Consider the following 26,186-nt stretch of genomic DNA (forward strand, 5'->3'; position numbering starts at 1 on the left):
GAGCCCTGAGGGGCTGGTGCAGTGTGCCTGGTGGTGGGAAGGAGGTCCAGTCCCTGGCCTAAGCCTTGGGTCCTACTCTCAGTGTTTTAACGGCAGTTGTAGTGGAAAGCAAATTGAGCAAAGGAAGAAGATTGAACTAAGAATTCATTGTGGATTCAATCTTTAATAAATATCAACATTTATACCGTATGGACTCTGGGCCCAGCCCTGTGCTCAGGGCTTCAGATAAAAGGAAGCATAAGATAGACACTTGACCATTGAACTTGAGGGTCCATTGCCTTCAACAGTAATATTTCTGATGGTAAATTAGCACACTGGCATTCAGACATATACATCAGTCTCTGTGTGTTTGATGACCGGAGTCAGTGCCTGGGGCCTAATTACCTCTGGGTTTTTACAAAACTGAGTTTTTGAACTTTAAAGCTGATAAACAGACTTTTGTAAGTGGGATTCATTCTATCACAAATGATCGGCAGTCCTCTCTGGCATTTGCTCCAAAAGGAGTAATCTGAGAATAGGAAGAGGCCTGAGGTGTTGTCTCTATGGGTTCCAGGACATTCTCTGAACAGGAGTTGTCAAGCTGGGGCCCATATTAGTCCAGAGCATTTCTGGGGAAGGGAGAGTCTGCATAACTAAGGATCTAAAATGGAACCTCCCATATATTCTCGTGCTGGAGCACATTCTGTCCCTCCCAGAGGAATCAGAGAGCCCATCATTGAGGTTACAAGTGCAACCGCCATTGAATCAACCAAACAAAATTCTCATGATTAGGTATGGTACCTACTTTCCAAATGAAAGTCAAGATTTAAGATGGCAAGAACCAATTTCTACCATTAAAAAAAGATCCAAACCGAAAAGAATGTGACTTTTCTTTAAAGTTGTTCACGACAATGAAAGTTTCTATGTCTGAGATACGAGGTACAAGGAGAATAAAACCATCAGCTGAAGCAATCTTTCCTTTCTTCTTCAGATTTCCAAAGAAAGGGAGGTGAGTTTCCACTGCACTTGCATTTTCTCCCTGGCTTTGTTATAGGGTCAGATTAACGCTCAGAACTCCTGCCGGACAGCCCAAGAAAGAAAGCGATTAGAGCGTAAGCGGGGGACGCCCTTGTCCCCGAGTATCTGAGCGCGACTCCAGCCGAAAGACGACTTTGTTTTTATACGAAGGCGGCGCAGCGGGCAGGGACGCGGACTGCCAGCTCCGGGAACACTCTCGTGGCCCGAGAGAGAAGGAGCGAGTCTGAAGCCGCAACCCGGCCAGGGCGACAGAGGACGCCGCCGGGGCACACCCGTCCCGCGGCCGGTCCCCAGGCGGATCCGACGGGTGCGCCCCGGCCCCCCTCGGGGCGATCCCTGCCCGGGACACCAGCCTGCAAGCTCCGGGAAGGAAGGAGAGGGAAGGGGGAGGGGTGAGGAGAGGAGAGGGGAGGGGAGGGCAGGGCGAGGAGGGGCGGCCCCGACCGAGGCCCCGCCCCGCCGCGCCGCGCCACGATTATAGCAGATGAGTCAGGGCGGAGCTCCGCGTCCAACCCGCGGCCGCCGCCAACTTCTCTGGATGGGACCAGAAGTTTCTAGCCGGCCAGTTGCTGCCTCCCTTTATCTCCTCCGTCCTCTTTGGCAGCGAGGAGGCTATTTCCAGACACTTCCACCCCTCTCCGGCCACGTCACCCCCTCCTTTAATTCATAAAGGTGCCCGGCGCCGGCTTCCCGGACACGTCTGCGGCGCGCAGGGCTGTGGAGAGGTGCCCCGGCGGCGGCCCAGCTCGCGACTCCGCGCCCGCAGGCCCGTACCCCGCGTCCCCGCGTCCCCGCACCCGCCGCCCCGGGCCGACCCCGACCCAGCATGAGCGCTGCGACGCACTCGCCCATGGTGCAGATGGCGTCCGGCGGCGGCGCCGGCGACCGCGACCCCCTGCCGCCCGGCTGGGAGATCAAGGTCGACCCGCAGACCGGCTGGCGATGTCTTATGAATCTGTGACGCCGGGGCCGGTCCGCCGGCTCGGTTCGAGGGGCAGGGAGCCGGGTGGCTGGAGCTGGCCCCGCGCTCCCGGGCTCGGCGAGGGGTGGGAGGCCTGGTCAGCACCCGAGGCCCGGGCCCGGCCCCGCCGCGGTCTCACCGCCTGAGCCCTTAGAGTCACTGCGCTGATCGCGCGGCAACGGACGCGAGGGGGCCGTTCGCAGGCAGGGGGAGGTCTTTGGGGAATTTCATCTCTTCAAGTTCCAAAGCTCGACTGAGGGGTGTCTTTTGATTTTACTCTCCTGTCTGAGGCACAGAGTGACTCAGGAGGTGGATGTAAATACATTCTTTTTTTTTCTTCTGCATTTGAAATTAAAGTTGTATTATTGTTTGAAACTGCTTTCCATAGGAATGTACACTAGCATGACTTGTTAAAAAAAATAAGGTGCTCTTCTCCCAGGCAGTTTCTAAACTGGAGATCGGAGATTGTCTCTGATAGTTGGCCATTGCCTTAGGACATCGCCTCACGCTGGGGAGAAAGAGAATGATATGTATATTTTTTAATGGCAAACATTCCCTGCCTTGTTATGGTATTAAAATAGTTAGGATTTATTACTAGTACACAAATAACTGAGTAGTGATACTCTTGTGAATACAGACGTATGCCTCATTTACATATATGCAAGGATATGTAGTTAACCCTCAAGAGCATGAAAACTTGAAAATATAAATTTGGAATGAGTGTTAATTTTAAAAATTGTAGTTTACTGCTCTTGCAGTTTACTATGAATTCGAGCTTTTTCAAAATGAAAATGTTGGAAAAATAAACATAGTTAAAGAATAAATTCCTGCTGTCTGGGCAAAATAAAAATTAAAGTAGTAAAGAGCTGGTACGTTGTTTTGAATATTTAAAAACTCACCAAATGAAAAATGCTTTATAAACCATTATTTTAGAAGAAAAACCTGTATTATCCACTTTCATTTTTATACACTTTTTTTTTTCTTAAAAATATTGATGAAACTCTGGTGTCCGACAGGGAGACATTGGATATTCAGCAGTTTACATTTATAAGAAAATAATTGTCTATTTATTTCTGAAAATTAGTACCAGAGGCTGTAATTTGCTGGGATGGACATAATTATATATACCTTTTTGTGTCTGTTCAACCCATTATTGGGTGAAACAGGCTCATTTAAAACCTAAGTTTGCACAGTAAGTAAGATTCTTACTGCAGTCTGCATGGACGTAGATCTTTAATGTGGTATTATTCAACTATTATTTTGAGGCCTTCGTCCTGTAGACAGAGGCAGTCAGAATCTCGGGCACCCTTTGCTGTGAGTGAAGATCAAGTTTGAACCTAAACATTGCCAGCACTTTGTTTTCAACATGAAACTTACCCAGCAAGTTGGGTTCTTCCTGTACCCACCTGGTGGGTGGGTCAGATTGTGGTTTCATAAACCAAATACTAGGGGAAATAAACAGGTTGAGTTACTAATATTGTTCTCAACCATTAGAAAACAATCTCCGATCTCCAGTTTAGAAACTGCCTGGGAGAAGAGCACCTTATTTTTTTAACAAGTCATGCTAGTGTACATTCCACAGATATCCAACACTATGAAAGTTGATTTGAAAATTTGAGTCAGAATCTAAAAGTTGAAAGGTCCTTAAAAATCTTTTAGTTTACCTTCATTATTTTACTGATAAAGAAACCCAGAGAGTCCAAGTGTGTTTCTGAAGGTCACCCAGCTAGTACTGATAGCGAGGAGAGAACTAAATGGAAAGTCCTAGTAAGAGGCAGTGCATTTGTTCAGAAGAAGTTAGAAGTGGCTTGGATGTCTTATGAATCTGTGAAGCATTCAGGCTGGGATAATTGATTATCTTTGTGTCCTTCCTGCCACCAAGTTATTGGGTCACTGGCATCTGTGCTGTGGTTGCTTGGGCTTTGGTGACTGGATGTCATCAACTCAAGAAAAGAGTTATTTACCAAATTACTTGAGATTTGTCAGCATGGCACTAAAACATAAGGACAAAACTAACATTTAAGTCCATGAGCTGTTTGGGCTTCACTGCTTTTCAACCTGTGCTTTGATAGTCACAGATTATGTGGGTGACTAATTCAGTTTCACTTGAATGAATTACACCTTACTCCAGACTAAATACAGTGGAAAATCCTTCAGTGTTATTTTTTATTAGAAATTGGTTTCTTAATGCATAATGACAGAAGAGCCCTGGCAGAAAACAAAGGGTGATTTTGGAGGAGCTGAGCCAAGAGGCCCCTTTGAGCATTCTCACCCTCTAAGGGAAATGCTGTCAACCAGCAAACAGCTATTTATTGAGCATGAAAACAAGAGAAAGCTCTCTTTTGGGGGAAGACTCAGCTTTAGGATGTTTACAGCCTGACCATGTTGGTAAAGAAGTGGCTCTCATGGAAGAAGAAAAGGACTAGAGTTTTGTGTTTTATTTAGTCCTATTCCCTGTCATTGCACAGTTGATCCTCCACATTCCCCTGAAGTGGTTAGAGTGACAATTTCATCCCCATTTTTACAGAGAGGTGAGTGAAAGCAAGTGTCTTGCTGTCATTAGAGAGGCAGGACACTGGGCTTCATCTAGCACCATTCTAAGCAGCTGGACCTCCCCACCTGCACTCTTCCTGGATTTCGATTTTCTGTGCTTCCTATACACTTGTGCTTCCTCTAATCTCCTGGCAAGTTCATACCTGCCCAGGCCCCTTCCCTGACAGAGAGGTTGGCATTCATTTTGGAGTCAGGAGATGCAAGTTCTGGTGCGGCCACTCCTCTGGGCTTTACTCTCTGAATAAACGGAGGCCACATACTCTGGAGTGCTTTTCCCTCCCAAACCTCCCTGGGACCAGAGGGAGACCCTCCTCCGTCACAGAGCAGGGCTGTTCTGTCTGTCTCTGTGGGTCTTGGGGCCCCCAGCTTGGCAGTCTCCAGGGGAGCCTTTTAAGAACACAGATTGCAGCTGTGTTGTGCCCCACCCACCCATGCTGAATCTGAATTGCTGAGTGTGGGGCCCAGGAATCTGTAAGTCTAAAAAGCTTTTCTGATGATTCTGATTTTGCCAGACTGGCATGGGAGCTATGGGCTTACGATCCCATATTGTAGAGGGGAGGTGCAACTTAGTGTACACCTGCGTAAGCCCTGGAGTCCCTCGAGCAGTGCGTGCTTAGCGTCTGACCTGCAGAGCCTTTGCCTGAGCCTCCATTTTCCTTCTTGGGGAAACTCCCGGTACCTTGGCCTCTGGACGTGTGAATATGAGGGTGGCGTGGGGAGAGAGTGGAGACAGCACCACACAGAATCTGGCAGGGTGGCAGTGTGGGAGTGGGGAGGTGGTCAGTCTCAGGACAGTCCCCAGACCCTCCTGTCCCCCAGGAAGAAGTGAGCCAGAACCTTTCCTTCCTGTGTGCCCTGCCAGCAGAATCTCACCATAATAATTTGATAGGTACTCAGGCACTGTGAGAGGAAGGTTGAACTATCCTTTTAGAGAAAATCGGAAATGTTTTGAGTTCTGATTGAAATAGAGAGGCCCATTTATTCTGCTTCAGGTTCAGCATAGCCTCCTGAATTTTCTCAAAGATGAGATCATTCTGCTCTTGCCAGATCGATTACAAGCTGTTGTGCTTCTTAGCAGAATCAGAGCACACTCAGGAATTGAGAAGCCATTCTCTCCTTTGTATTTCCACATGTTGCAGTTAGGGCTGAGCAGATTCCTCTGCAACTAGATGAACAGTGATTTGTTGGGGCGTGGTTGGACAACATGGCCAGATGCTTTAGGAGTCCAGCTCATCCAAGACCTTCATTTTCCCCTGTAAGAACAGCCTGTGTTTGGCTCACACAAGAACCGACTGCACCTCTGACAACATAATTTTCCCCTGCTTTGGAGAGTAGATTTGTCCTTTACGAGAGAAGAGCCCATACTGTGGCGGCGTTTGACGTTAGCCAGGGCTGGGAAGGCTTAGCTGTTGGATGATATCAGGGTTGGTTGTGAGTCAGAAAGCTTCATACCACCCGTGAGGCTTGATTAGTGCCGTCCTCGTTTCTGAAATGACACATGGTTGCCTTATATAAACCACTGTACATGTTTATTACTTTTTACTGACATTAAAAATTATGTTCTGATGTTTATCATCCAAAATAGGAAACCATACATAATCCAGACCTACTCATTCTCCTTCAAGTTTTGCTGTTTTAATATTGCTCTTAAATAGAGACCTTATGTAGAAAAAGTAGAAGCTGAAGATAAAGGCTTTGCTTATTAGGAACCTCTGAGACCCTGTAGTCATGATGAACACCAATGAATCCCCTATCACACTTGACTGTGTTATTCTCCAGCCCCTCCCTGATTCCCCAGGTCATAAAACAAGTCCACACCCCTGATCCGCTTCTGCTTGAGAACTTTAACTCAGCCGGACTTCTGAGGCTACGCTGTACATCTCTTCATTTTGCAGATGCAGAAGTTGATCTGTATCCCTCCTTTGGCACTTGTGACCACTATGCGAGATATCTGGCATTATTAAGTCTTCACATATTTCTATGAAGATATCTTTGGGGCCTTGGCAGATTTTCAGAAAGCCAGAGAGCTTGTAAAAGCCTAATCAGAAAGAATTTTTTTAGGAAGGAGTGAACATAATTTTTTTTGTCTGTCAGCATATTTATATATATGTGCCAGAGATAGGTGGCTGCTTTTACAAACCTTATCTTTTTAAATCTTCAAGACAGCTCTCTGAGATAGGAACTATTAAGAGTGTCTTATGCATGAGAAAACAGACTTGGAGAGGGGATATGCCTGGCCTAGGGCAAATCAGAAGACTGTTGCAGCTTGAATCCTACCTGGGTTTCACCCCACAGGGGTGACAGACTTGCCTCTCCTACGCCTGGCTGCTTCATACTCAGGCTCTCCCAGCACAGCCCCAGGTAATAAACAGCCCTAAGTCCATCTTTGTACAGTTGATCAGAAATGTTGGTCCATTTCCTGAGCCTGGATCTGCAGTTAGGAGAGGGGCCCTAGTCATCACTCACTCATCCCGTCTGAATGTTACTGAGTGTCCGCTGAGAGTCCAGGGGTGCACAGTCTGTCTGTTTCACCTTCTTGCCTCTTGGTGCCTGGCAGGGTCTACAGGCTCATTAAAAACTGAATGCATGACTCTGGAAAAGAATGAAACATGGGCCCAGACCTCAGAGTGTACAGGCTGGTTAAAGAAGAGTCACTCCTAATGACTATAGCTGGTTGTGTGTGGTCTGGGAAGCCTTCTGTTGGTTCCTAAGGATTGCATTGTTGTCCTGGGCTCCCAGTGGCCCCCAGAGGCCTGCTGCTTTTTTTTTTTTTTTTTTTAAAGATTCCCGGTAAGGGGATCTTACCCTTTGACTTGGTGTTGTCAGCACCACGCTCACCCAGTGAGCCAACCGGCCATCCCTATATGGGATCCGAATCCGCGGCCCTGGTGCTATCAGCACCGCACTCTCCCGAGTGAGCCACAGGCCGACCCGGCCTGCTGCCTTTTCTCACTTTCTTTTTTTTTTTTTTTTTTTTTTTTTGTCTTTTTTCCGTGTCCGGCAACGGATCGCAACCCTCAGTGTTGCCCCCGTACCGGACCGGGGACCGGCGACGGGATCGCAAGCCTCGGCGCAACCCTCAGTGTTGCCCCCGTACCGGACCGGGGACCGGCGACGGGATCGCAAGCCTCGGCGCAACCCTCAGTGTTGCCCCCGTACCGGACCGGGGACCGGCGACGGGATCGCAAGCCTCGGCGCAACCCTCAGTGTTGCCCCCGTACCGGACCGGGGACCGGCGACGGGATCGCAAGCCTCGGCGCTGCTCCCGCGCCTCGCTCAGCCAGTGAGCGGGAGCCGGTCTGTACGTGGGATCCGAACCCTCGGACGGGAGCGCTGCCGCGCTTCCCAAGCGGCGCACTATCCAGTGCGCCACCGGGCCGGCCAGCACTTTCTGAAAGACCTTTTCTGCCAAGGATTTCAGATTGATTCCCTGAGTTCATCTTCATGGGTCTGGAGAAGCTCCTTTTTGTTCCCACCAGTAATACAGCGTCTTGGAGCAAGCCTGCTGGAGAGCTGGGAGCTCACAGCAGCCTGATGCCACTAATCCGCAGCTGCACTGAGAGCAGCTCCTGGCACTGTGCAAAGAGTCTCTTTTATTTACTTATTTATTTCATGTGTCTGGCAGTAAGATCAGACACCGTATACATGAGGCTTCTTATTCACTGTCAATTCAAAAAAGTCCAGAATCAGAGATTGCTCACTGCCTGCGTCATGGTCCTGTAAACAGCTCAGCTGCCCAGGAACTCCCGGCACAGAGCTGTGCCCTAGTGAACTGAGGTGGGACTTTCACCGACAATTCCCTAGCATCCTGTTGGAGAACAAATATTTCCTATTTAGAAATAACTTCCTCAGTGTTCATTAAAGTAAAATTATAGGACTTCCTTTTTTTCCCCAATTATTTTAAAAATTCTTCCTGGATGCTGAATGAATGAATGAATAAATGAATGAATGAATGGTTTAAAAATCCAAACGGTGGGAAGATAGGAAAGCACTTTTGTGTGCAGGAGAAAAAGCAGCCACTTCACTGGATGAATCTTCTGGGTCAGAGCGAAGCCAGCTCTCCTGCATTGTTGAACTGGCTCTTTTCCCTCCAGAGGCCCCAGTTCTGACAGCGCCCCCGTGCCGGGTGCCAGTGCAGTCTGAGGCCATGGTGACTCAGAACTGAGCCGGTGCCCTCACTCCAGCTCGCCTGCCTTGGCTGGGCCGATGACTCAGCAGAGAGCTGGCTCCCTGGCCCAGAGTACACTTGAACTGAATGTTCCAGGTCTGAGCCTCAGCCCAGCTGGGCTGGGTGAAGTGAAATACTTCCCCTCCTGCTGCATTTTACCCTGGGAAGGTGACGGGTTTGGAGTCTTTAGTCACACACAGGTTATCACACAGTGTACAGGTGTGACAGGAATACTGAAAGGGCTAGCATATACCTGGTCTTAGCATCAGACATAGCTGGGTTCTGGCAATCTTAGGTAAATCACTTACCCCTTCCAAGCCTCAGTCTCCCCTTCTGTAAAATGGGTATAGCAACAATACCTATGCAGCAGGGCTGAGAGAATCAAGGGAGGGTGGTACATGGAAGGTCCAGAGCCTGAACCGATGCCTGCAAGCAGTCTCTGGACATGTTTGCAGCCTCCACCCTGGTGTAGAAGGGTATTTGTGGGTAGATGCTTGGCTTCTCCACACAGTAGAGCTTTCTTACTGTACGTGGTCTTTCAGCTCTCAGGTAGGCCCAAAGTCTTATTTCTCAGAAGCTAGATCTCCTCTTATCCCCCTTGTGCCAAGTTTAGCTGACTTCTTCTCAACCAGTGTCCAGACAGCCTCAGAACCTTTCCCTGGGGCCTCCTGTGCCCCGTGTGAGGGTAGTGTGTAGAGGACAGCTACTGGGGGACCCAGCACAGGGCTCAAGTGAGGGCTCTTTGGGCCTTCTGGAGCCTCACCCAGACCCACAGCTCCCAGCCCCAGGAGCCTTAGACTCATTCCTGATCCTTGGCCCAAGACAGGCCCAGGGAAATGTGTTTCTGCACTGTTCTGCATGAAGCACTGTGTCTGTCCTCAACCCTGCCTCCTCCCTGGGCCATCTATGCAGCCCCGAGGACAGTACCAGCAGGAACTAGGTGCCCAGTCCGTGTTGGGGGGAAGCCAGGCCACCTCAATGAGGAGCCAAGGCTAGGGGGTTGGCCCTCTGAACAGCTGTTCTGCATCCAGCTCTAAGTGGCATAAATGTCACCACAAATGGAAAGCGAGGAAGTGGTTTTCTAACGGTCACCACCTTCTTGTGGGGGGGAATGGTTGTTGTGAGAGGAATGCTTTGAGAAGCTGCTTATGGTGGGAAGGAGAGTCCCCCTCCCCCTGGAATTCCCCCCAAGGGTCTCACCATTAGGCAGAGAGGGTCTCCCCTCCTGCAAGCTATAGTTGATGAATTCGAGGTTTTTTCTTTTGGAAAATTTGGTACAAAAGGCATGGCTGTTGATGTCCCACGCCCTAATGCCTAACAAACGCTTGCATGGTCGGTGTCCAGCAGATGGAATAGCCACGGGATTGAAATGTACAAGGTGAGGTGATTCCCTTTTCCTGCTGCCTTTATCTAAATTCAGACAGTTTGCTTCCTAGTATGGAAATGTCAGGAACTTTTTCATTTGTGATTCGTAGCTGTAGATTGTGAAGGCAGGTAGCACTGCTCTTTGTTTTTTCCAAAGAGGAAATAGGTAGTTTCTAATTTTCCTTGAAGCCTTGAGTTCAGGAGCTGGGCATCCCTCAGCATGGCTGTGCACTAACTTCACATGCGACCTTGGGCCACATCCCAACTCCCACAGCTTCTACCTGGTATCCTTGAGGAGGGCTCCAGGAGTGGAGGACTGTGGGGAGGCTGGATGCTGACTCTGAGGTCAGAGCACTCCTCCAGCAGGGGACATACCCAGCAGATGCAGACAGTCATGCCCTGGTGGGGGATGCATTGAGGATATCGAGGAGACGTCCACAGATGTTCTGCTCCCAGGCAGACCTTCCTGTGCCCCATCCTGGCCTGGCTGTTCTCCCCTAGGCCTCAGGGGATGTGTGCAAGGAGCCACAATCAGTGCACTTGGGTGTTGCTTCTTGGTAGTGAGTTTGTCTGCGGTGCTGGCCCGTTTCACAGAGCCGCTGACGGGGGCCTGTTGGAGGGAGAGGGCAGTTTAGGGCATGGGTCCCTAGAGTTGCTTTTGGCTGTGTTTGCGTCCAGGTTGTGAAACTTTAGGTACTGTCCTCAGCAGAGAAAATGGCATCCTTGCTAATTAGTGCTCTTTAAGACTGTCAGATAAAGGGACTTCTAACTCTAATGGACTTATTACCAGCTTTCTGAGAACCAGTGAAGAATTAGGCTTTGTAAACAATAGGCCCAACCAGTTGCTGCTTGAGAAAATATGGGTCCATCGTTAACTCCTTGGGGGATGAAGGAACCAATTGTGTAGAGTGGCTCAGAGTCTACAAAGACTTTCTTTTTTCACTTAAATCTTGCAAAATTCCTTGGGAGGTGTAGGGATTTTTACAGCTGGGGAAACTGAGTCTTAGTAGCAAGAAGTCCTGTCTGAGACCACACAGCTGGTGAGCAGCAGGGTGGGACTGGAGCCCAGAGTGGCAACATGAAGACCAGGGCTCGTGTTGGTTCATTCCTGTTTATCTAGACAGAGGTGCAAAGAGAAGCAATGTTGGTTTCATCTTCTAAAAAAAAGTTTTCCCCAATAGAAACACATAGGGACATTCATCTCATTAATTCCAGGATAAGATGTATGTATGTTAATAACAGGCATATCAGATAAAGCCTCCGGTGACCTGTAATTGCTTACAGAGTTTGTGGTGAGCACAGACCTCTTGTCTTACTAGGAGTCTCAGGACAAAATCCAACTCCTCAGGTGTGTTATAATTGGACTTTGGGTGGAATGTGGATTTAGCTTATTATTCAGAATCTGCCCAGAGTCTATTGTGTGTCTAAAATGGTGCTAGTGGTGGTGGGAGAGACCCTGGTTCACAGTCCAGTGGGAACTTAAAGATTTTGAGTTTGGCTGCAGGGTTGCAAATGGGTGTTTGTTTATATATCAAATTAGCAATAATACTTAATTCATTTATATGGCCTGTCCTACCAAAGTTTTGGTAGGTTGTTGAAGCTCAACTCTGTGCTTTAGGGGAAAGTTGTTTGTTTCCTGCCTGATGGAGGTAAGCCAAGCCACTTAATTTTAATCGAGGTCATATGGGGAGTTCCAGGACTCCTGTTTTCTTTCTTTTTTTTCTTTTTTAAAAGTTTTGAAGTATTGTTAGTAAAACCTTTGTGAAGGCTCTTCTGGCCTCAAAACCCAGTTAAAAACATTGGTGTCCTACTTAAGGCTCCAGACTGTTAAGGTAGAAGTGCTGCAGGGCACCCCTAAGCATTGACTTGGTTACTGTCGCCTTCATTCAGGGTGATGGGAGCTGTGGTTTGTAGGTGTTGAGGCCACTTTTTTTTTTTTTCCTTTTTGTCTTTTTTACTGGCCGGTAACGGGATCACAACCCTCGGTGTCACGCCCATACAGGGGACCTGCAACGGCATCGCAACCCTCAGTGTTGCGCCTGCGCCACGCTCAGCCAGTGGGCGGGAACCGGTCACCCCATGGGATCCGAACCCTCGGCAGGAGCACCGCCGCGCTCCCAAGCAGCGCACTCTCCAGTGCGCCACTGGGCCGGCCCTTGAGGCCACTTTTTTAAGAGCACTGAGCTCCCTGGTTAGCTTAGTTGGTTAGAGCATGGTGCTGATAACACCAAGGTCTAGGGTTTGATCCTTGTACCAGCCAGCAAAAAAAAATGTACCATGGAGCCAAGGTTGGGAGCTCACAGAGGGGAGCCTGTTTTCAGGGTTCAGAGGCCACTTTGTGTACAGGGGACCCGTTGTGGATGGGTTCAGGCAGACCCGTCTCCATGGCTGTCCTGTGAACATGTGTGTGCCCAGCCTACACCCAGCTACGCACTCCCTAGCAGGTGGCCAAGAGCTGATGTTCCCGCCCTGCTTCCCCCCCCGTTTTTTTTTTTTCTTTTTGTCTTTTTTACTGACCGGTAGTGGTATCGCAACCTTCGGTGTTGCGCCCGCACCGCGCTCAACCAGTGAGCGGGAACCGGTCTCCACATGGGATCCAGAGGAGGCTCAAAAATGTTCTATAAAGCAGTGGTTCTCAAATTATAGGGGGCATCAGAGTTCCCAGGAAATGCAAAAATGTGCAGATGCTAAGCCCAACTCCAAGAAAGTCTGATTCAGTAGTGTGAAGAAGCCTCATGGGGCTGCACTGAGAAACGGTGATCTGAAGTTCCTTCCAGCTCTGACATCCTCCATAGCCTCATCTCCAACGTCCCTTCTAGCTCTAAACACCTACACGAAATCCCCAAATAAGGAAAAGTTAATATCACAGAAATCTAAAAATTACCACTCTTAAATGCACTCAAATCATATCAGAAATCACTAAAATGCGAAGCATCCCAAAGTTTCATGTCCCAAATGAAGAGGAAGATGCTGCTGAGACCCATCCATGAAGTACCTTGTGCCTTAAAAGCAGGGTGGGAATCGGGCTGGCCCGGTGGCGCACTGGAGAGTCCCGCCGAGGGTTCGGATTCATTTTACAGGTGAGAAAACTAAGGTCCAGAGAGGAGATTCGAGCTGCTTATGTGACACATTTAGAGGCAGATCCAGGATCAGGACCAAGTGCAGTCTCTTTCCAGGTCTCCTAGGTGTCCCCTTAGTGCTCCCATTGTTATCAAAAAACAAGCAGAAAAATTTACACGTGCTCTTAAGCAAACAAGCCCAACAGCTCACCCAAGCTCAGAGCTTGACCTCAGGCTCTCTCTAATAATATCTTGTACTTAATAGGGCAAATTTTTGCTCATCTGGGGTAATTTTTTCCTGCTTTTTATCCTGGCCATCTCATGGAGTTGTTTGGTGCCCTGAGACATGCCTCAGAGGATTTTAATGCAATGCGCAAACAAGCAGGAAGAATTAACTAATTCATCTTATAAATTAATGTAGTGAGATAAGCAGTGACTCGCCTGGGCTCTTATTTCCTAATTGGATTTTGTGTATATATAATCCTGATGTCTTTACCCAAAGATAAGTCTGGTGAGCTGAGCTGCAGTCACCGCATTGTGCCCTAGCCCCTATCATGTGATCATGTGGTGACCTCCCCACCCCCACCCCCACACACAGAGGCAACCCCAAGGAGGTAGATTCCCAGGTCCCCATTGAAGTCAGATGGGGCAGGTAGTGAGTCTTGTCTGAAAGATGCTGGTGTAACCAAGAGGCTTTTTCTAGACCTGTGCTTAAATTTGAGAATACTTCTTAACAGACCTGAAGAGAGATGTTTTAGTTATGTTCTAGGGGAATTATAAATATGACACTTTCTTTTATTTTTTTCATTTAAACAATACCTTTTTTTAATGCCTTTGATTGTGGTAAAAACACTGTTGAAGGTAGAAAGGGCAATTTAACTCTTCCAGGTGGTGCTTTTTACTTAGTAAAACAGGAGCATTTGCTGTTAGGACTCCAATGATAGCAGAGTAGGAACATTAGAAGGTGGTGTAGACATTCCCTGTACAGGCCTTATGATGGGTTGAAGTTTCATTTTTGGTTTAAATTATTCATGTAGAAGTGTTTAATTGCGTATTTTGTTAAGTTGATGGGGCTTTTTTTTTAACTTACCTAAAACAGTGTTTTTCTGAACAAAACCCTACCAGAGTGGAAGGGGAACCTGGAATTTCTTTTCTGTGCAGTGCTCACGAAGAGACACTTTTTTTATTGAATGGTGTAAGTGGGTCATTAATTCATGCGGACTCAGGAGTACAGGTCTCAGGATGGCAGGAAAAGCAGCCTCCAGGCCACCCTTACCCATCTTAGCCACCCTGCTTTCTAGCTTGTGCCAGCCGGCAGCGTCATTTTTTAGTCTACCCCGCACTCAGAACATGAATCTTGGCCCTATCTCTCCTCCTGTCCTGCCACCCAGGGAGGCCTGTCCCCTCCTCCTCCTCCTGCTCTGCTTGGACCCTGCCTTCCCTTCCATGTCCTCTTCCCTTGCTCCCTCATGCTCATCCCTGATTTCTCCCCTCCCTTCCTGACGTGTCCTGCTTTCTCCTCCTCAGTTTCCCTGTTTTGCTGAGGCCTCACTGGTTGTGATGGTCAGCAGCTCTCAGCATGGTACACGTTGGGTCCTCACTTCCAGCTCAGCCCCCTGGGCCTCCAGCCTAATCTCAGCTCAGCACTTATCTTCAGGCCTCCTCCAACTGCCGCTCTGACTCCACCACCCTTCCTCCAGTGGCCACATGCTTTCCTCCACTGACCCGCACGTGGCATTTGAGAGACCCGGGTTGATATTGGCTCCAGGAAGCAGTCTCTCCTGTCACAGTCCCTTGCACAGACAGGGTTATTCCTTCTTCCTCCCTCCTTCCTTTCTTCTTTCTCTTTAACTGCGGTGCAAAACATACTCAGTGAGATGCATGAGATGCACAGCTCTTGGCAGACTGGATCCAGTGGCTTCGGGATCCAGGGGCTTTTCTGAGGAGGAGCCAAGCTTCAGTGAGGCCAATCTAAGGATTGCAGGCCCTGGAAGGGTTTGGCTGCAGGGGGTGGTGGGGTTGACAGCTCTCACCTGCTAGAGCTGGATAGTATGGGTAGGCTGTGGCAGCGTAGGGGCAGAATGGGGGTTCCAGGAAAGTGTCTGTATAGCTTGATAGATTTTTACATAGGTATACACCTATTTACCACCAACCAGAAGAAGTATTTCCACCACCTCAGAAGGTTCTTTCAAGACCCTTCTTGACCACTACCATCTCCTCCAGATGTGACCACCATTCTGACTTTTGTCACCGTCGATGAACCTTGTCCTTCACTTTTGATTCCTTTCACATTTTGGAGGCTGAAGAGCATAAACTTGCACCTGGTAAGGGAGCCAGCTCAGTTTGTTGTGGGCCTTCTGGGCAGCTGTCTTGATGTCCTCTTATAAAACCTCACAACATTTCTGCAGGGCAGGTGTTGCTAGCTCTGTTTCCTAGAAAAGGAAATGAAGGGCTTACAGAGGTTAAGAGAATTGTTCAAGCTCACGGAACTGTTACTAATAGAAGCAAGAATGGAAGTTGAATCTTATCTAGGCTAGTAGGTTGGCCTCGACCCTAGAAAGCCCATGTGTTTGCCCCATACCTCAGGGCCTCCCAGACATTCCAGGTAATTTTGCTTCTTGCTTGTTTCATGCATCCTAAGCCATCTTATAAGCCCCTTGTTGGCAGGAGGGGACTGTGCCTTGCTGGGTTGGTAACCCCAGAGGACACATCAGCAGTGACAAGATGCTCACCCAGGAGTCATCAGTGGGGTCAAGGGCTTGCTAACTGCTTGGCTTGGCTCTAGAGCGTGCAGTTGGCTGAGGCTTTTGTGCGTGGCTGGGAAGAAACAGCCAGCTCCCCAGGCAGGCAGCAGAGATGACCTCGCAGGACTTATGCAGGCCCTGATTTGGGCTGAAAGGAAGGGGGTGCTCCAGAGAGTGGACAGAGTGCCCCGAAGTGTGTTATGACTCAACACTGAGTAGCAGAGGGTTTCTTCAGCACCTCTTCTGGATGTGAGGCCTGGACCCACTCCCTGCTCTTGGGTGACCTGAGAGTTAAGCAGGCTAAAATAATGCCACCACGCTGAGCACGTGGGTATTCTAATCTGAGAATGCCTGTCTGCCTGTGTCCCCAAGGACACAGCGACACCCTTGCCCTCCCTGTGTGCTGCAGGCCCTCCACGGGACAGGGTCTCATCAGGAGGGAGGCAGTTGATGGGCCTGAAAGGACTGAATTCCAGGGGCAGCCACCTGGTACCCATGCCTGCACACAAATGGAAACATCACAGAGTTAATGGTCTATTCACTGAAAATGCAAATCAGCCCTTAGTGTCTGTCCTTACTTTTGACTGATTTTGTGGCAGTAGAAACTGTACCCTGCAAGCTCATAGATTCTTAGCCTTTGGTATTTGTTTGCTGTTCAGAGAAGGCCTCCTTAAGGAGGGATCATTCTCCTTAATAGTTGACCTACTCAGTACTCAGTTTTGTAGCAGTGACACAGATCAGTAGTTCCCCTTCTCTGTTGAAGGACCCGCCAGTGCTCAGGAGACAGGATTTCTGTTGGGTAGCCCCTGCTTGGTGAGAGATGGCATTGGCCAGTGAGTGACTGGCCAGCCTCTCTTGAAATAAGATCTTTCCCTGTGGTACTTCTGGAACTTGGCCTTCTCAAGGGTCCCAAAATAGCTAGGACTGAAGGGTGAACTTCATGAGAGGACATAAGAGAGGGACCCCTCACTTGAGCAGGCTTTGTTGAGGTAAAGACAAAGTTGTTCATAGCCCTTGTTAAGGCATGGTTAAGGCAGACTTTATTCCAGACCATCACGGTAGGTATCGGGACCACTGCAATAGGGTCTTACAGTGGGGGAGAGATATTGGCCTCAAATCTGAATACACTATGGGCAAGTGGGGATTTATAGCCAAGGAGCAGGGTGGGGTCAGTGGATGGAAAATCACTAAGAGGAATGTCAGGGATAAGGGGGATTCTGGCTAAACTGACCCAAGTGGATTCTTGCTGGAGACAGGACAAAGTGATCACACATCACCTGGGGATGATGGACGATGAGGAACCTGATCAGATGTTGAAGATGATCAGATATTGGCATTCTTCTTAAAGTGACTTAGCAGGGTTCTTTTGCTAAAACTGGGTTTACAAAGAAGTGCACAAATGCGCCTAGGGGAAGTTTAAAAGTCTGACTGAAGTTTGGCCAAGCAAAGAACCTTTGTTAGCTGGCATCATAAGACTAGCACAGTTAATCTTTGGGCTTTGTTCTATGCTGCTTCTGCATTCCTTGTGTATCTTCCTTTCTTGCAACTTGTTCTAACAATATTCCTTAACTTTTCACTCCCATCTTACTTCTCTGTAAAGATTTCCAAACTGTGTTTTGTGTTTAGGCCCAGTACAAACTCTGTATTGTTGGGAAATTTGGGACCTTTCTGAAAGCAGAGAAGTTTGCCGTAATTCAGTAGTCATAAATGAGTCCTCCTCCTTGGGGTCACCTTCTGATCTGAGTCTCTGAAGATTTGGGAGACAGCTTCTGCTGCCCTTTATTACCCGGAAAAGAAACCTGTCTGACCAGTTTGGGAAATTGGGGCTTCTCATGTATTCAGCAGATACCTTGGCTCACCTGCTTTCCCCTGAGGCCCCTAATTCTTAAAACTGCTGGCCAGACAGCAGCCTCTGAGAGGAGGGGATGCTTGCCAGAAGCAGGGGGCTCTGGAGCAGCTGGGTTCCCTGTGCTCAGCCGATCTTGCTGACACTTTGGGTCCCAAATCACTCTGGAAGGTCAGAGCACTCTGCACCGCACTGTTCTTCAGAGGTGTTTTTCTCCCAGTTTCTAACCAGTCTGTGTTTTTCCTCTTTGTTTTAGGAAACTCCATCCTCTGCCAATGGCCCTTCCCGGGAGGGCTCCAGGCTGCTACCCACTAGGGAAGGCCACCCTGTGTACCCCCAGCTCCGACCTGGCTACATTCCCATTCCCGTGCTCCACGAAGGCACAGAGAACCGGCAGCTGCGACCTGTCCATGCCTATCTGCAGCCCGGGATGCCACGTTTCCGAACCGAGGCGGCAGCAGCAGCTCCTCAGAGGTCCCAGTCACCTCTGCGGGGCATGCCAGAAGCCACGCAGCCAGATAAACAGTGTGGACAGGTGGCAGCAGCTGCAGCAGCCCAGCCCGCAGCCTCCCACGGACCTGAGGTAAGGAGAGGCCTGGCCCACAGGTCTGTTGGGGAGCAACCTGGCCCCAGACCCTGAGGCCAGCGCCCTGGGCCAGGCACCTGTTAATGTGCAGGGCCTGGCTTGCGGCATCAGAGGTCACCCAGCAAAGACAGGTTGACAGCCCCATATTGTCCCCTAGCGTTTCATTGATATGCTTTTCAGGTGGGCATCACATCATTTATTTTTGTAGTTGAGGAACTTGGGCTCAGAAAGGTCAACTGTAAACTGACAACTGTAAACTGTAAACTGCTTGATCCTCCACAGAGGTGGAGGTGGCAGAGCTGGGACCGGAAGCCTAGCCTCTGGCTCGTAATCCCAGTGCTGCTTATTCTCTCTGGGATTTCTGTCTCAGAAGCACAGAGATAATAGCTAGGTATCGTTTTGCTCAGTTCAGTACTTACGACTGAGTAGTAGCTGCTTGGAGCTATGTTGATATGAAAATGAGACCCCTTAGCTGCCCTCACAGTGTCCCATGGTTTAGAAGGAAATTCAGAATAAGGAGTCAGGAAGGCAGCTGCTGTAAGAAGGTTTTAATCCTGAAGCCAAACACTTCAGGGTATGCCGAGGGATTTAGTGCATTAATAGCTAAAAAATAGTTCTTACTGTGGTTCTTAGTTGAGATTTGAGGGCTAGTAGACCCTGATAGAATTCCTGAGCAGTAAGCCCTCTCCGTCTTCCTGTCTGCAGATCATCCCGTCGTGTCCACTAGCATCGATCCTGTGTACAAATTCTCATTTCCTATCTGTTCCCAGAGTCGCCGTTGCCTCTCAGCTCTGTTCCTAATTAATCTGTTTAGTTTTACTGCTTGGGGGTGAAAAGTTATAGTTAATGTTGATACCAGGAGGCTTTTCTTCTTTCTTGGAGAAGTAGTACCTAGATTTGTAGTGTTTCTGCTGTAAAAAATCAAAATGATAGAGCCGAGCCCGTGGCGCACTCAGGAGAGTGCGGCGCTGGGAGCTCCCGCCGCAGGTTCGGATCCTATATAGGGATGGCTGGGGCACTCACTGGCTGAGCACAGTGCGGCCGGTCTCAAAAAGGACAAAAAAAAAAAAATCAAAATGATAAATCAGTCAGAAATCTTAGCAAATTTAACTGAACAAGGCCCTTAGAAGCCAGCTGGGGAAATGTCTTCCTCATTTTCTAGGTAAATAGGTGGTGGCCCGGAAGGAAAAGGGGCCTGGCCTGCCTCGGGCACCCAGCGGGCACATGCAGCTCCCAGGTGCTCAGCCGAATTATCTGTAGATTGGCAGAGAAAGGGTTAAGAAAAGAGAAAATGAGATGACGTGTAATAAAAAATACAGTGTACTGAGCACTTCCTGTGTGTTGGACTCATGCCGAGGCATATTCACAGATGATTTTAATTTTCAAAACAGCCCAGTGAGGGCGGGGGCACTCTCTCCCTGTATTTCAGGTGAGGCTTAGAAAGCTGTTGAGCTACTAAGAATTTGACCGTAGGCCTTTAGACACCCAGCTCTCAGCCTTAACACTACGTTTTGAAAATTGAAAGGTTTACCGATGGGAGGTCTTAGGAAATGTGTTAGCCCGCCAGGTACACAATGGAAGGCGTAGTTGAAGTGCCCAGGCAGAAGGGTGTTCATGGGCCACGCCCTCTACCCTTTGTCTCTTGCAGCGGTCCCAGTCTCCAGCAGCCTCTGACTGCTCATCCTCATCCTCCTCAGCCAGCCTGCCCTCCTCTGGCAGGAGCAGCCTGGGCAGTCACCAGCTCCCCCGGGGCTACATCCCTATCCCAGTGATACACGAGCAGAATATCACCCGGCCAGCAGCCCAGCCCTCCTTCCACCAAGCCCAGAAGACCCACTATCCAGCTCAGCAGAGTGAATACCAGACCCACCAGCCTGTGTACCACAAGATCCAGGGGGATGACTGGGAGCCCCGGCCCCTGCGGTCAGCATCCCCATTCAGATCTCCCGTCCGGGGTGCATCAAGCCGAGAGGGCTCACCAGCCAGAAGCAGCACGCCGGTGCATTCTCCATCGCCCATCCGTGTGCACACTGTGGTCGACAGGTCTCAGGTATGGGAAGTTGGTTGTTGGCAAACTGGCTACAGTGGCATTTCTCCAGGGACCGAAGAGCACTGTGCAGGTGCCCTGAGTCCCGCCATCAGCCCTGCCTCATTAACATATGTGTAACTGGAGGAAAGTGAGATTCTGGAAATTGCTGGTTGACAACAGAAAGGCAGGACAAGGGCTGTGAACCCCTCAGCACTTTCTGTAGCTTTTGCTTAGCTGATCACTTTTCCTTAGAGGCTGAGGAAGCAGCTGGGCAGAACTAATGCTGGCACTCATGCACCTGGGACCAGGTTCCATAGCACCCACCACACCCCAGCTGCCACCTCTTCTCTGGTCTCCTAGCCAGCTCGTCTCCCTCCTCTCCATTCTGCAAGCCAAGCCTGTCTTGTCCCTTCCATGAAGCCTACTCATCTTTCTCACAGTGCCTTGCTTGAGTCTTTTATAGTTCAGCATGTGATTACTCTGTGCATTTCAAAAGCATTCATCTTATCTCTTCAGCTTCTCTTATACCTTTCTCCTCTCTTTGCAGTAGGGTACCATGTTGCCCAGCTGATGCATCAGCTGACTGTGGTAGATGGGAAACCGTCCTGGCTTAGGGAAGGTCATGAGCAAGACCTGCTCATCATCTAGTGGAGACATGGGGCACTGGTACCCAGGGGAGGAGAAGGTCATTTAGTTTGAGCAATTTGTAGTTTAGCAGCAAAACATTCAGCAGCCCTGGGCCCCCTCTGGCTGCAACTTGAGCAGCCTAATTAATTCGTTTTCACAGTTTTTAAGAGGAAAGCCGCCTGTGAACAAATGTGGGTTGTCCTTTTACGCCAAATGGTGACACTGTCCAGCACCCTGGAACACAGCACCCTTCTTTCAAAATTTTTTTAGCTTTTTTATTTGGAAATAATTTAAGCTTTACAGGAGAGTTGTAAGAGTCATACAGAGGAGCCCCACATACCTTTTACCCCAAAGCTCCAGTTAACATTTTGCTGCATTTGCTTTGTCATTTCTTCACTATATACAGATGTTCCCCCACCTGTGATGGGACTGTGTCCTAATAAACCCATCATCATAAGTTGAAAATGTTGTAAGTTGAAAATGCATTTAATACACCCAACCTGTCAAGCATCATAGCTTAGCCCAGCCTACCTTAAATCTGCTCAGAACACTTTCACCAGCCTACAGCTGGGCAAAATCATCTGGCAAAACAGTACACTGTAGACTACCTGTTTACCCACATGATCGTGTGGCTGGCTGGGAGCTGCAGCTCGCTGCCGCTGCCCAGCGTCACAAGAGAGTATCATACTGCATGTCACTAGCCCAGAAAAAGATCAAAATGTGGAGTGTGATTTATACTGAATGCGTGTCATTTTTGCACCATCATAAAGTTGAAAAGTCGTAATTCAAACCATCATAAGTCAGGGACCACCTGTATATTGTCTGTGTCTTTTAACTCTGAGACTTAGTTGCAGACATCATGCCCTTTATCCCTAAATATGCCAGCAAATATTTTACTAAGAAAAAGACATTGTTGTTCTCACTCATAACCACAGTAGAATTATCAGATTTAGGAAATTTAATATTCTTAATACTATTTTCCAGTACACAGACCATTTTCAGTCTCCTTTACAGCAGTTTTCCCCCATTCCTGGATCTACTCCAGGATCATGAGCACTGCATTTAGATGTCACTTCTCTTCAGTCTCCTTCAGTCTGGGACAGTATCTCGGTCTTTTTTTGCTTGCATGGCCTTGGCATTTTTGATGTGCACAGACCATAGGAAACTTATGTGTTTCTAGAGTCACTTCTTACACAGCCGTTGTTTTAAAACCCAAGGAGGGGCACATGGTTGGTTTATGAGTGGTAAGGGCCAAAGTTGAGGTGTCTGGATTGGCAGAAGAGATTGAATGGACAAGGAAGTTAAGTGTCACACCAGATCCATACTCAGCCTCAATAACAAATCAACTGTAGGAATGAAATGCCTACTTGTGGAGATAGACATTCCAACATCTTTCCCATATATTTCCCATAATTGGTGAAACAGTAGTTAATCCTATTTTCACCCCCTTTTAACCTTGTTCATGGTGATCTCCCTCTTATAGGGAGGTCAAAGTTCCCTTTTGGGGGGCTTTCATGGACTTTATCTAACTGAACATTGTAATGAAATTTAGTATTTTAAATTGGGGGTACTTTAGAAGTATTGTACTCCAACTCATATTCCCCAGTTGATGAAATTAGGGTATGTGAGATTTCTAAAAAGGTTTTAGATATTCACTTATGTGCTAGAAGAGCCAAGATATTTCTGTTTTGAGCATAGTTCTTTTTAAAAAACATGGCTGTAGCTTACAGTCACATGAAAAACTACAGCCAGAGGTCAGTGCGGAGATCCTGCTTCATAGTTGAATGGTAGGCTCTGGCAAAAATGTGCTGAAGCAAAATTCTAATAGTTGACTATTTTGAGCATCTTATTCTCAAAAAACACATCAGTCTGTGCAGAAACCTGTCATAGGTTTAAAAAAAAAGGAAGAAGATTGTATCTTTTCTAAAACAGGAGATGAGAAGGTCACATGGGAGCAGAGACTATCTTACAGCTCCAGGAGGGAGGACCAGTGGCAGGACTGATGGCTGCATCACCTGAGCATTGGAATCTCTCAGGGCTCTGCTCCGAGCTAACCTAGCTCAGCAGTGAGCAAGAGTTTTTTGCTGTTTTCACTGTTGAATATTACATTGGTTTTCTTTTCATTGCCATAAGAGTACCATCTACAGAGAAATTTGGTGAGAGATAACGAATAGCCCGAGGTGATCAATGGAAGCCTAACAAATGGTTTGGTCACATACACGATTAATACTGTGTTTTTATTTTGTAACAACTGTTGGTTGACTTTGAAAATCTTTTATCCTGTTAAACTTAAAAAAAAAGCCTTTTCCCAGTTTTCTTTCTAATCGGTATTATCTACAAACTGCCTGTGACTTTCAGCCAGTTATTAAAACTATCTTTGTGTCCTTTTCTCTTTTTCTCAGCAGCCCATGACCCATCAAGAATCTGCACCTGTTCCCCAATCTGAAAACAAACCAGAAAGTAAGCCAGGCCCAGTTGGACCAGATCTCCTTCCTGGACACATCCCAATTCAAGTGGTTCGCAAGGAGGTGGATTCTAAACCTGTTTCCCAAAAACCCCCGCCTCCCTCTGAGAAAGTGGAAGTAAAGGTTCTGCCTGCTCCAGTTCCTTGTCCTTCTCCCAGCTCTGTCCCTTCTACTGTCCCCTCTTCCCCCAAGAATTTGGCTGTAGAAGAGAGGGCAGCCCCCAGCTCTGCTCCTGCAGAAGCTACTCTCCCAAAACCTGGAGAAGCTGAGGCCCCCCCAAAACATCCAGGTGTGCTGAAAGTAGAAGCCATCCTGGAAAAGGTGCAGGGGCTGGAGCAGGCTGTAGACAACTTCGAAGGCAAGAAGACTGACAAAAAGTACCTGATGATCGAAGAGTATTTGACCAAAGAGCTGCTGGCTCTGGATTCAGTGGACCCCGAAGGACGAGCTGATGTGCGTCAGGCCAGGAGAGACGGTGTCAGGAAGGTTCAGACCATCTTGGAAAAACTTGAACAGAAAGCAATCGATGTCCCAGGTCAAGTCCAGGTTTATGAACTCCAGCCCAGCAACCTTGAGACCGATCAGCCACTGCAGGCAATCATAGAGATGGGTGCTGTGGCTGTAGAAGAGGGAAAGAAAGATACCAGAAATGGAGGAGATCCCCAAACAGAAACCCAGCAGCCAGAAGCCAAAGCAGCAGCTCCAAACCCCAGCAGCACGACAGACCCAGCTGGTAACCCAGCAGCACCATAGACTCCGCTCAATAAAAATCAGACTTGGATACTGGGAAAGGATTGTGTGCTTTAGGGAATTTTAAGTTGCATGCATTTCAGGGACTTTAAGTCAATTGGTTTTTATTACTTGTAGCCGCTTGGTACGCAGTAACTTGGGTGGAGGCAAAACACTAATAAAAAGGGCTAAAGGGAAAATGATGCTTTTCTTCTGTATTCTGTACTAGTAAAGAAATTGCTTGTTGTTTCAGAAGTTTAATCCCATTGCTTGTTTTGGAGCCCTTTCTATGCGTGGGCACCACACCTTGGCCGTGGTTGTAGACAGAAAGCTATCTTCCTGCAGCTCTGGACTGAAGGAGTTCTTTTAGGGGGTAGATGGGGAGTCAATTTCCCATAACATAAATATGAAAAACATTTTTCAGAAATGTTGCCATTTCAATGGGATGATTGTCTTCATCTCATAGTTAAAATACGTAACTTTAGCTAGAATAAAATGTATAAGGAACCATAGGAATCTGTATGTTGGATGACTTTAATGCTACATTTTAAAAAAAGGAAAATAAAGTAATATAACTCAATGTGTTTTGTGGTTTCTAAAGCTTTGAAAAGACTGACAGCATCAAGATTGTCCCTGGCTTCAGTCAAAATAAACGAAGGACGTATTTACAAGCCTGCTCTGGGATTCATAATGTCTATCTGCTGGACTGACACATGAGGGAATTGTCTTGGTCACTTTTCAGTGGCAAATTACAGCTGAAACCTGGGAAGACTCAGGGCTGTGAACTCAGGTAATGGGAATGTGCCTGCCACACCCCTTCTGACTGCGCCAGCCAGCAGCTGAGGTGCCACCTGGGCAACATTTCTGCCCACCTGGCCTCGGGCCACTCTTGGACCTCACCAAGAGGCTGAGCTAGTTCAAAAGGGCACAGGGAAGTCAGTTCCTACCGTTGCCCAAGGCCGGCTGAAGTGTTCCATGGAGTCCAGGTCACTGGGGGTTGGGGATGTGCTCTGAAAGTCTTGGGGTCATCTGTATCTGACATCTTTCTGAGCCACCAAACCAGACTGGGACCAGGTTTATCTTCCCAGATTGGGTTCCTAGAAGCATCTGGGGTCATGTACCAGATGCACTCAGAAGCCACTGGGTAGAAGAAAATTATTCTTTCTGTTGGGAAGGACCACAGCTCCAGAATGTAGAAATGTGCTAGATTTTGTGTTTTTTAACTACTTTCCAAATAAAGTGAAAGGGGAGAAGGACCTGAGACTTTGGAGTTCCCAGTGAGCATGCTGACTCAAGAGCCCCCAGCTAAATTTCTCATGACTGTATTGAGGGTAATATTGGTGCCTGACGATGCTGCACAAAAATACACACTGGTGTACTTGCCACTCTTAGCTTGCTGAGAAAGGCTGAAGTCATTCAGATGGGAGTCTGCCAACATCATTCCTGGGTGAACTCATTTGGGAAATAGAAGCCGACATGCCACTGATTCTAGAAACTTCAACGTGTAAATAGGAAAAAAAAAAAAAATACTGGACTATTTTTAAAATGAACCCAAGAGAAAGAATGTGACCACTTCTTTTGGAACCTGGGCATCTATTCTCAATGGACTTCAAACAACAATGAGGCTCCTTGAGTGGTTCCTGAGTTTAGTTGATATTCTTATCACTAAATATCAATAAAGAGCTCTTTCTTGTAGTTAGAATATTTTCAGTCATCTGAATTGGATGTAATGCGGACATCAGGACAGGAGTTACCTGGCCTGTGTTGGTCCCTGGGCCTTGTGTGGGGGCTGGCCATAGGGCTGGCTGCCAACATAATTGTCTTGGCCCCTGTAGAAGTTGGGGGATAGATACCTACTGAGTACCAAGTGTCAAGAGGGTTTTGGCTTATTTAATCATCTCAATACCTTTTAGAGAACATCATAGTTAAGAATACAGGCTTAGGGCTGACCCCCTCGTGCACTCAGGAGAGTGCAGCGCTGGGAGCTCACTGGCGCTCCCCACCGTGGGTTCGGATCCTATATAAGGATGGCCGGTG

General features: G+C 48.1%; 1 protein-coding gene across 1 annotated transcript; it reads left to right on the forward strand.

Moving 5' to 3' along the window:
• Positions 1–1,827: 1,827 nt before the first annotated feature.
• On the forward strand, positions 1,828–24,729 carry BAG3 (BCL2-associated athanogene 3). Its single transcript, XM_008586102.1, has 4 exons — positions 1,828–1,936; positions 17,970–18,296; positions 19,948–20,349; positions 23,358–24,729. The coding sequence occupies exons 1-4, from the start codon at positions 1,844–1,846 to the stop codon at positions 24,171–24,173; spliced, it is 1,638 nt and encodes a 545-aa protein (XP_008584324.1). The 5' UTR covers positions 1,828–1,843; the 3' UTR covers positions 24,174–24,729.
• Positions 24,730–26,186: the final 1,457 nt, after the last annotated feature.

Source organism: Galeopterus variegatus, unplaced genomic scaffold (genome assembly GCF_000696425.1).
Source record: "Galeopterus variegatus unplaced genomic scaffold, G_variegatus-3.0.2 Scaffold3827, whole genome shotgun sequence".
Lineage (NCBI taxonomy): Eukaryota > Metazoa > Chordata > Mammalia > Dermoptera > Cynocephalidae > Galeopterus > Galeopterus variegatus.

Coding starts and splice junctions, on each gene's coding strand:
- BAG3 (XM_008586102.1), top strand. CDS start 1,844: ATGAGCGCTGCGACGCACTCGCCCATGGTGCAGATGGCGTCCGGCGGC. Junction 1,937..17,969: donor CGCCCGGCTGGGAGATCAAG/GTCGACCCGCAG, acceptor TCTTTGTTTTAG/GAAACTCCATCCTCTGCCAA. Junction 20,350..23,357: donor CTGTGGTCGACAGGTCTCAG/GTATGGGAAGTT, acceptor TCTTTTTCTCAG/CAGCCCATGACCCATCAAGA.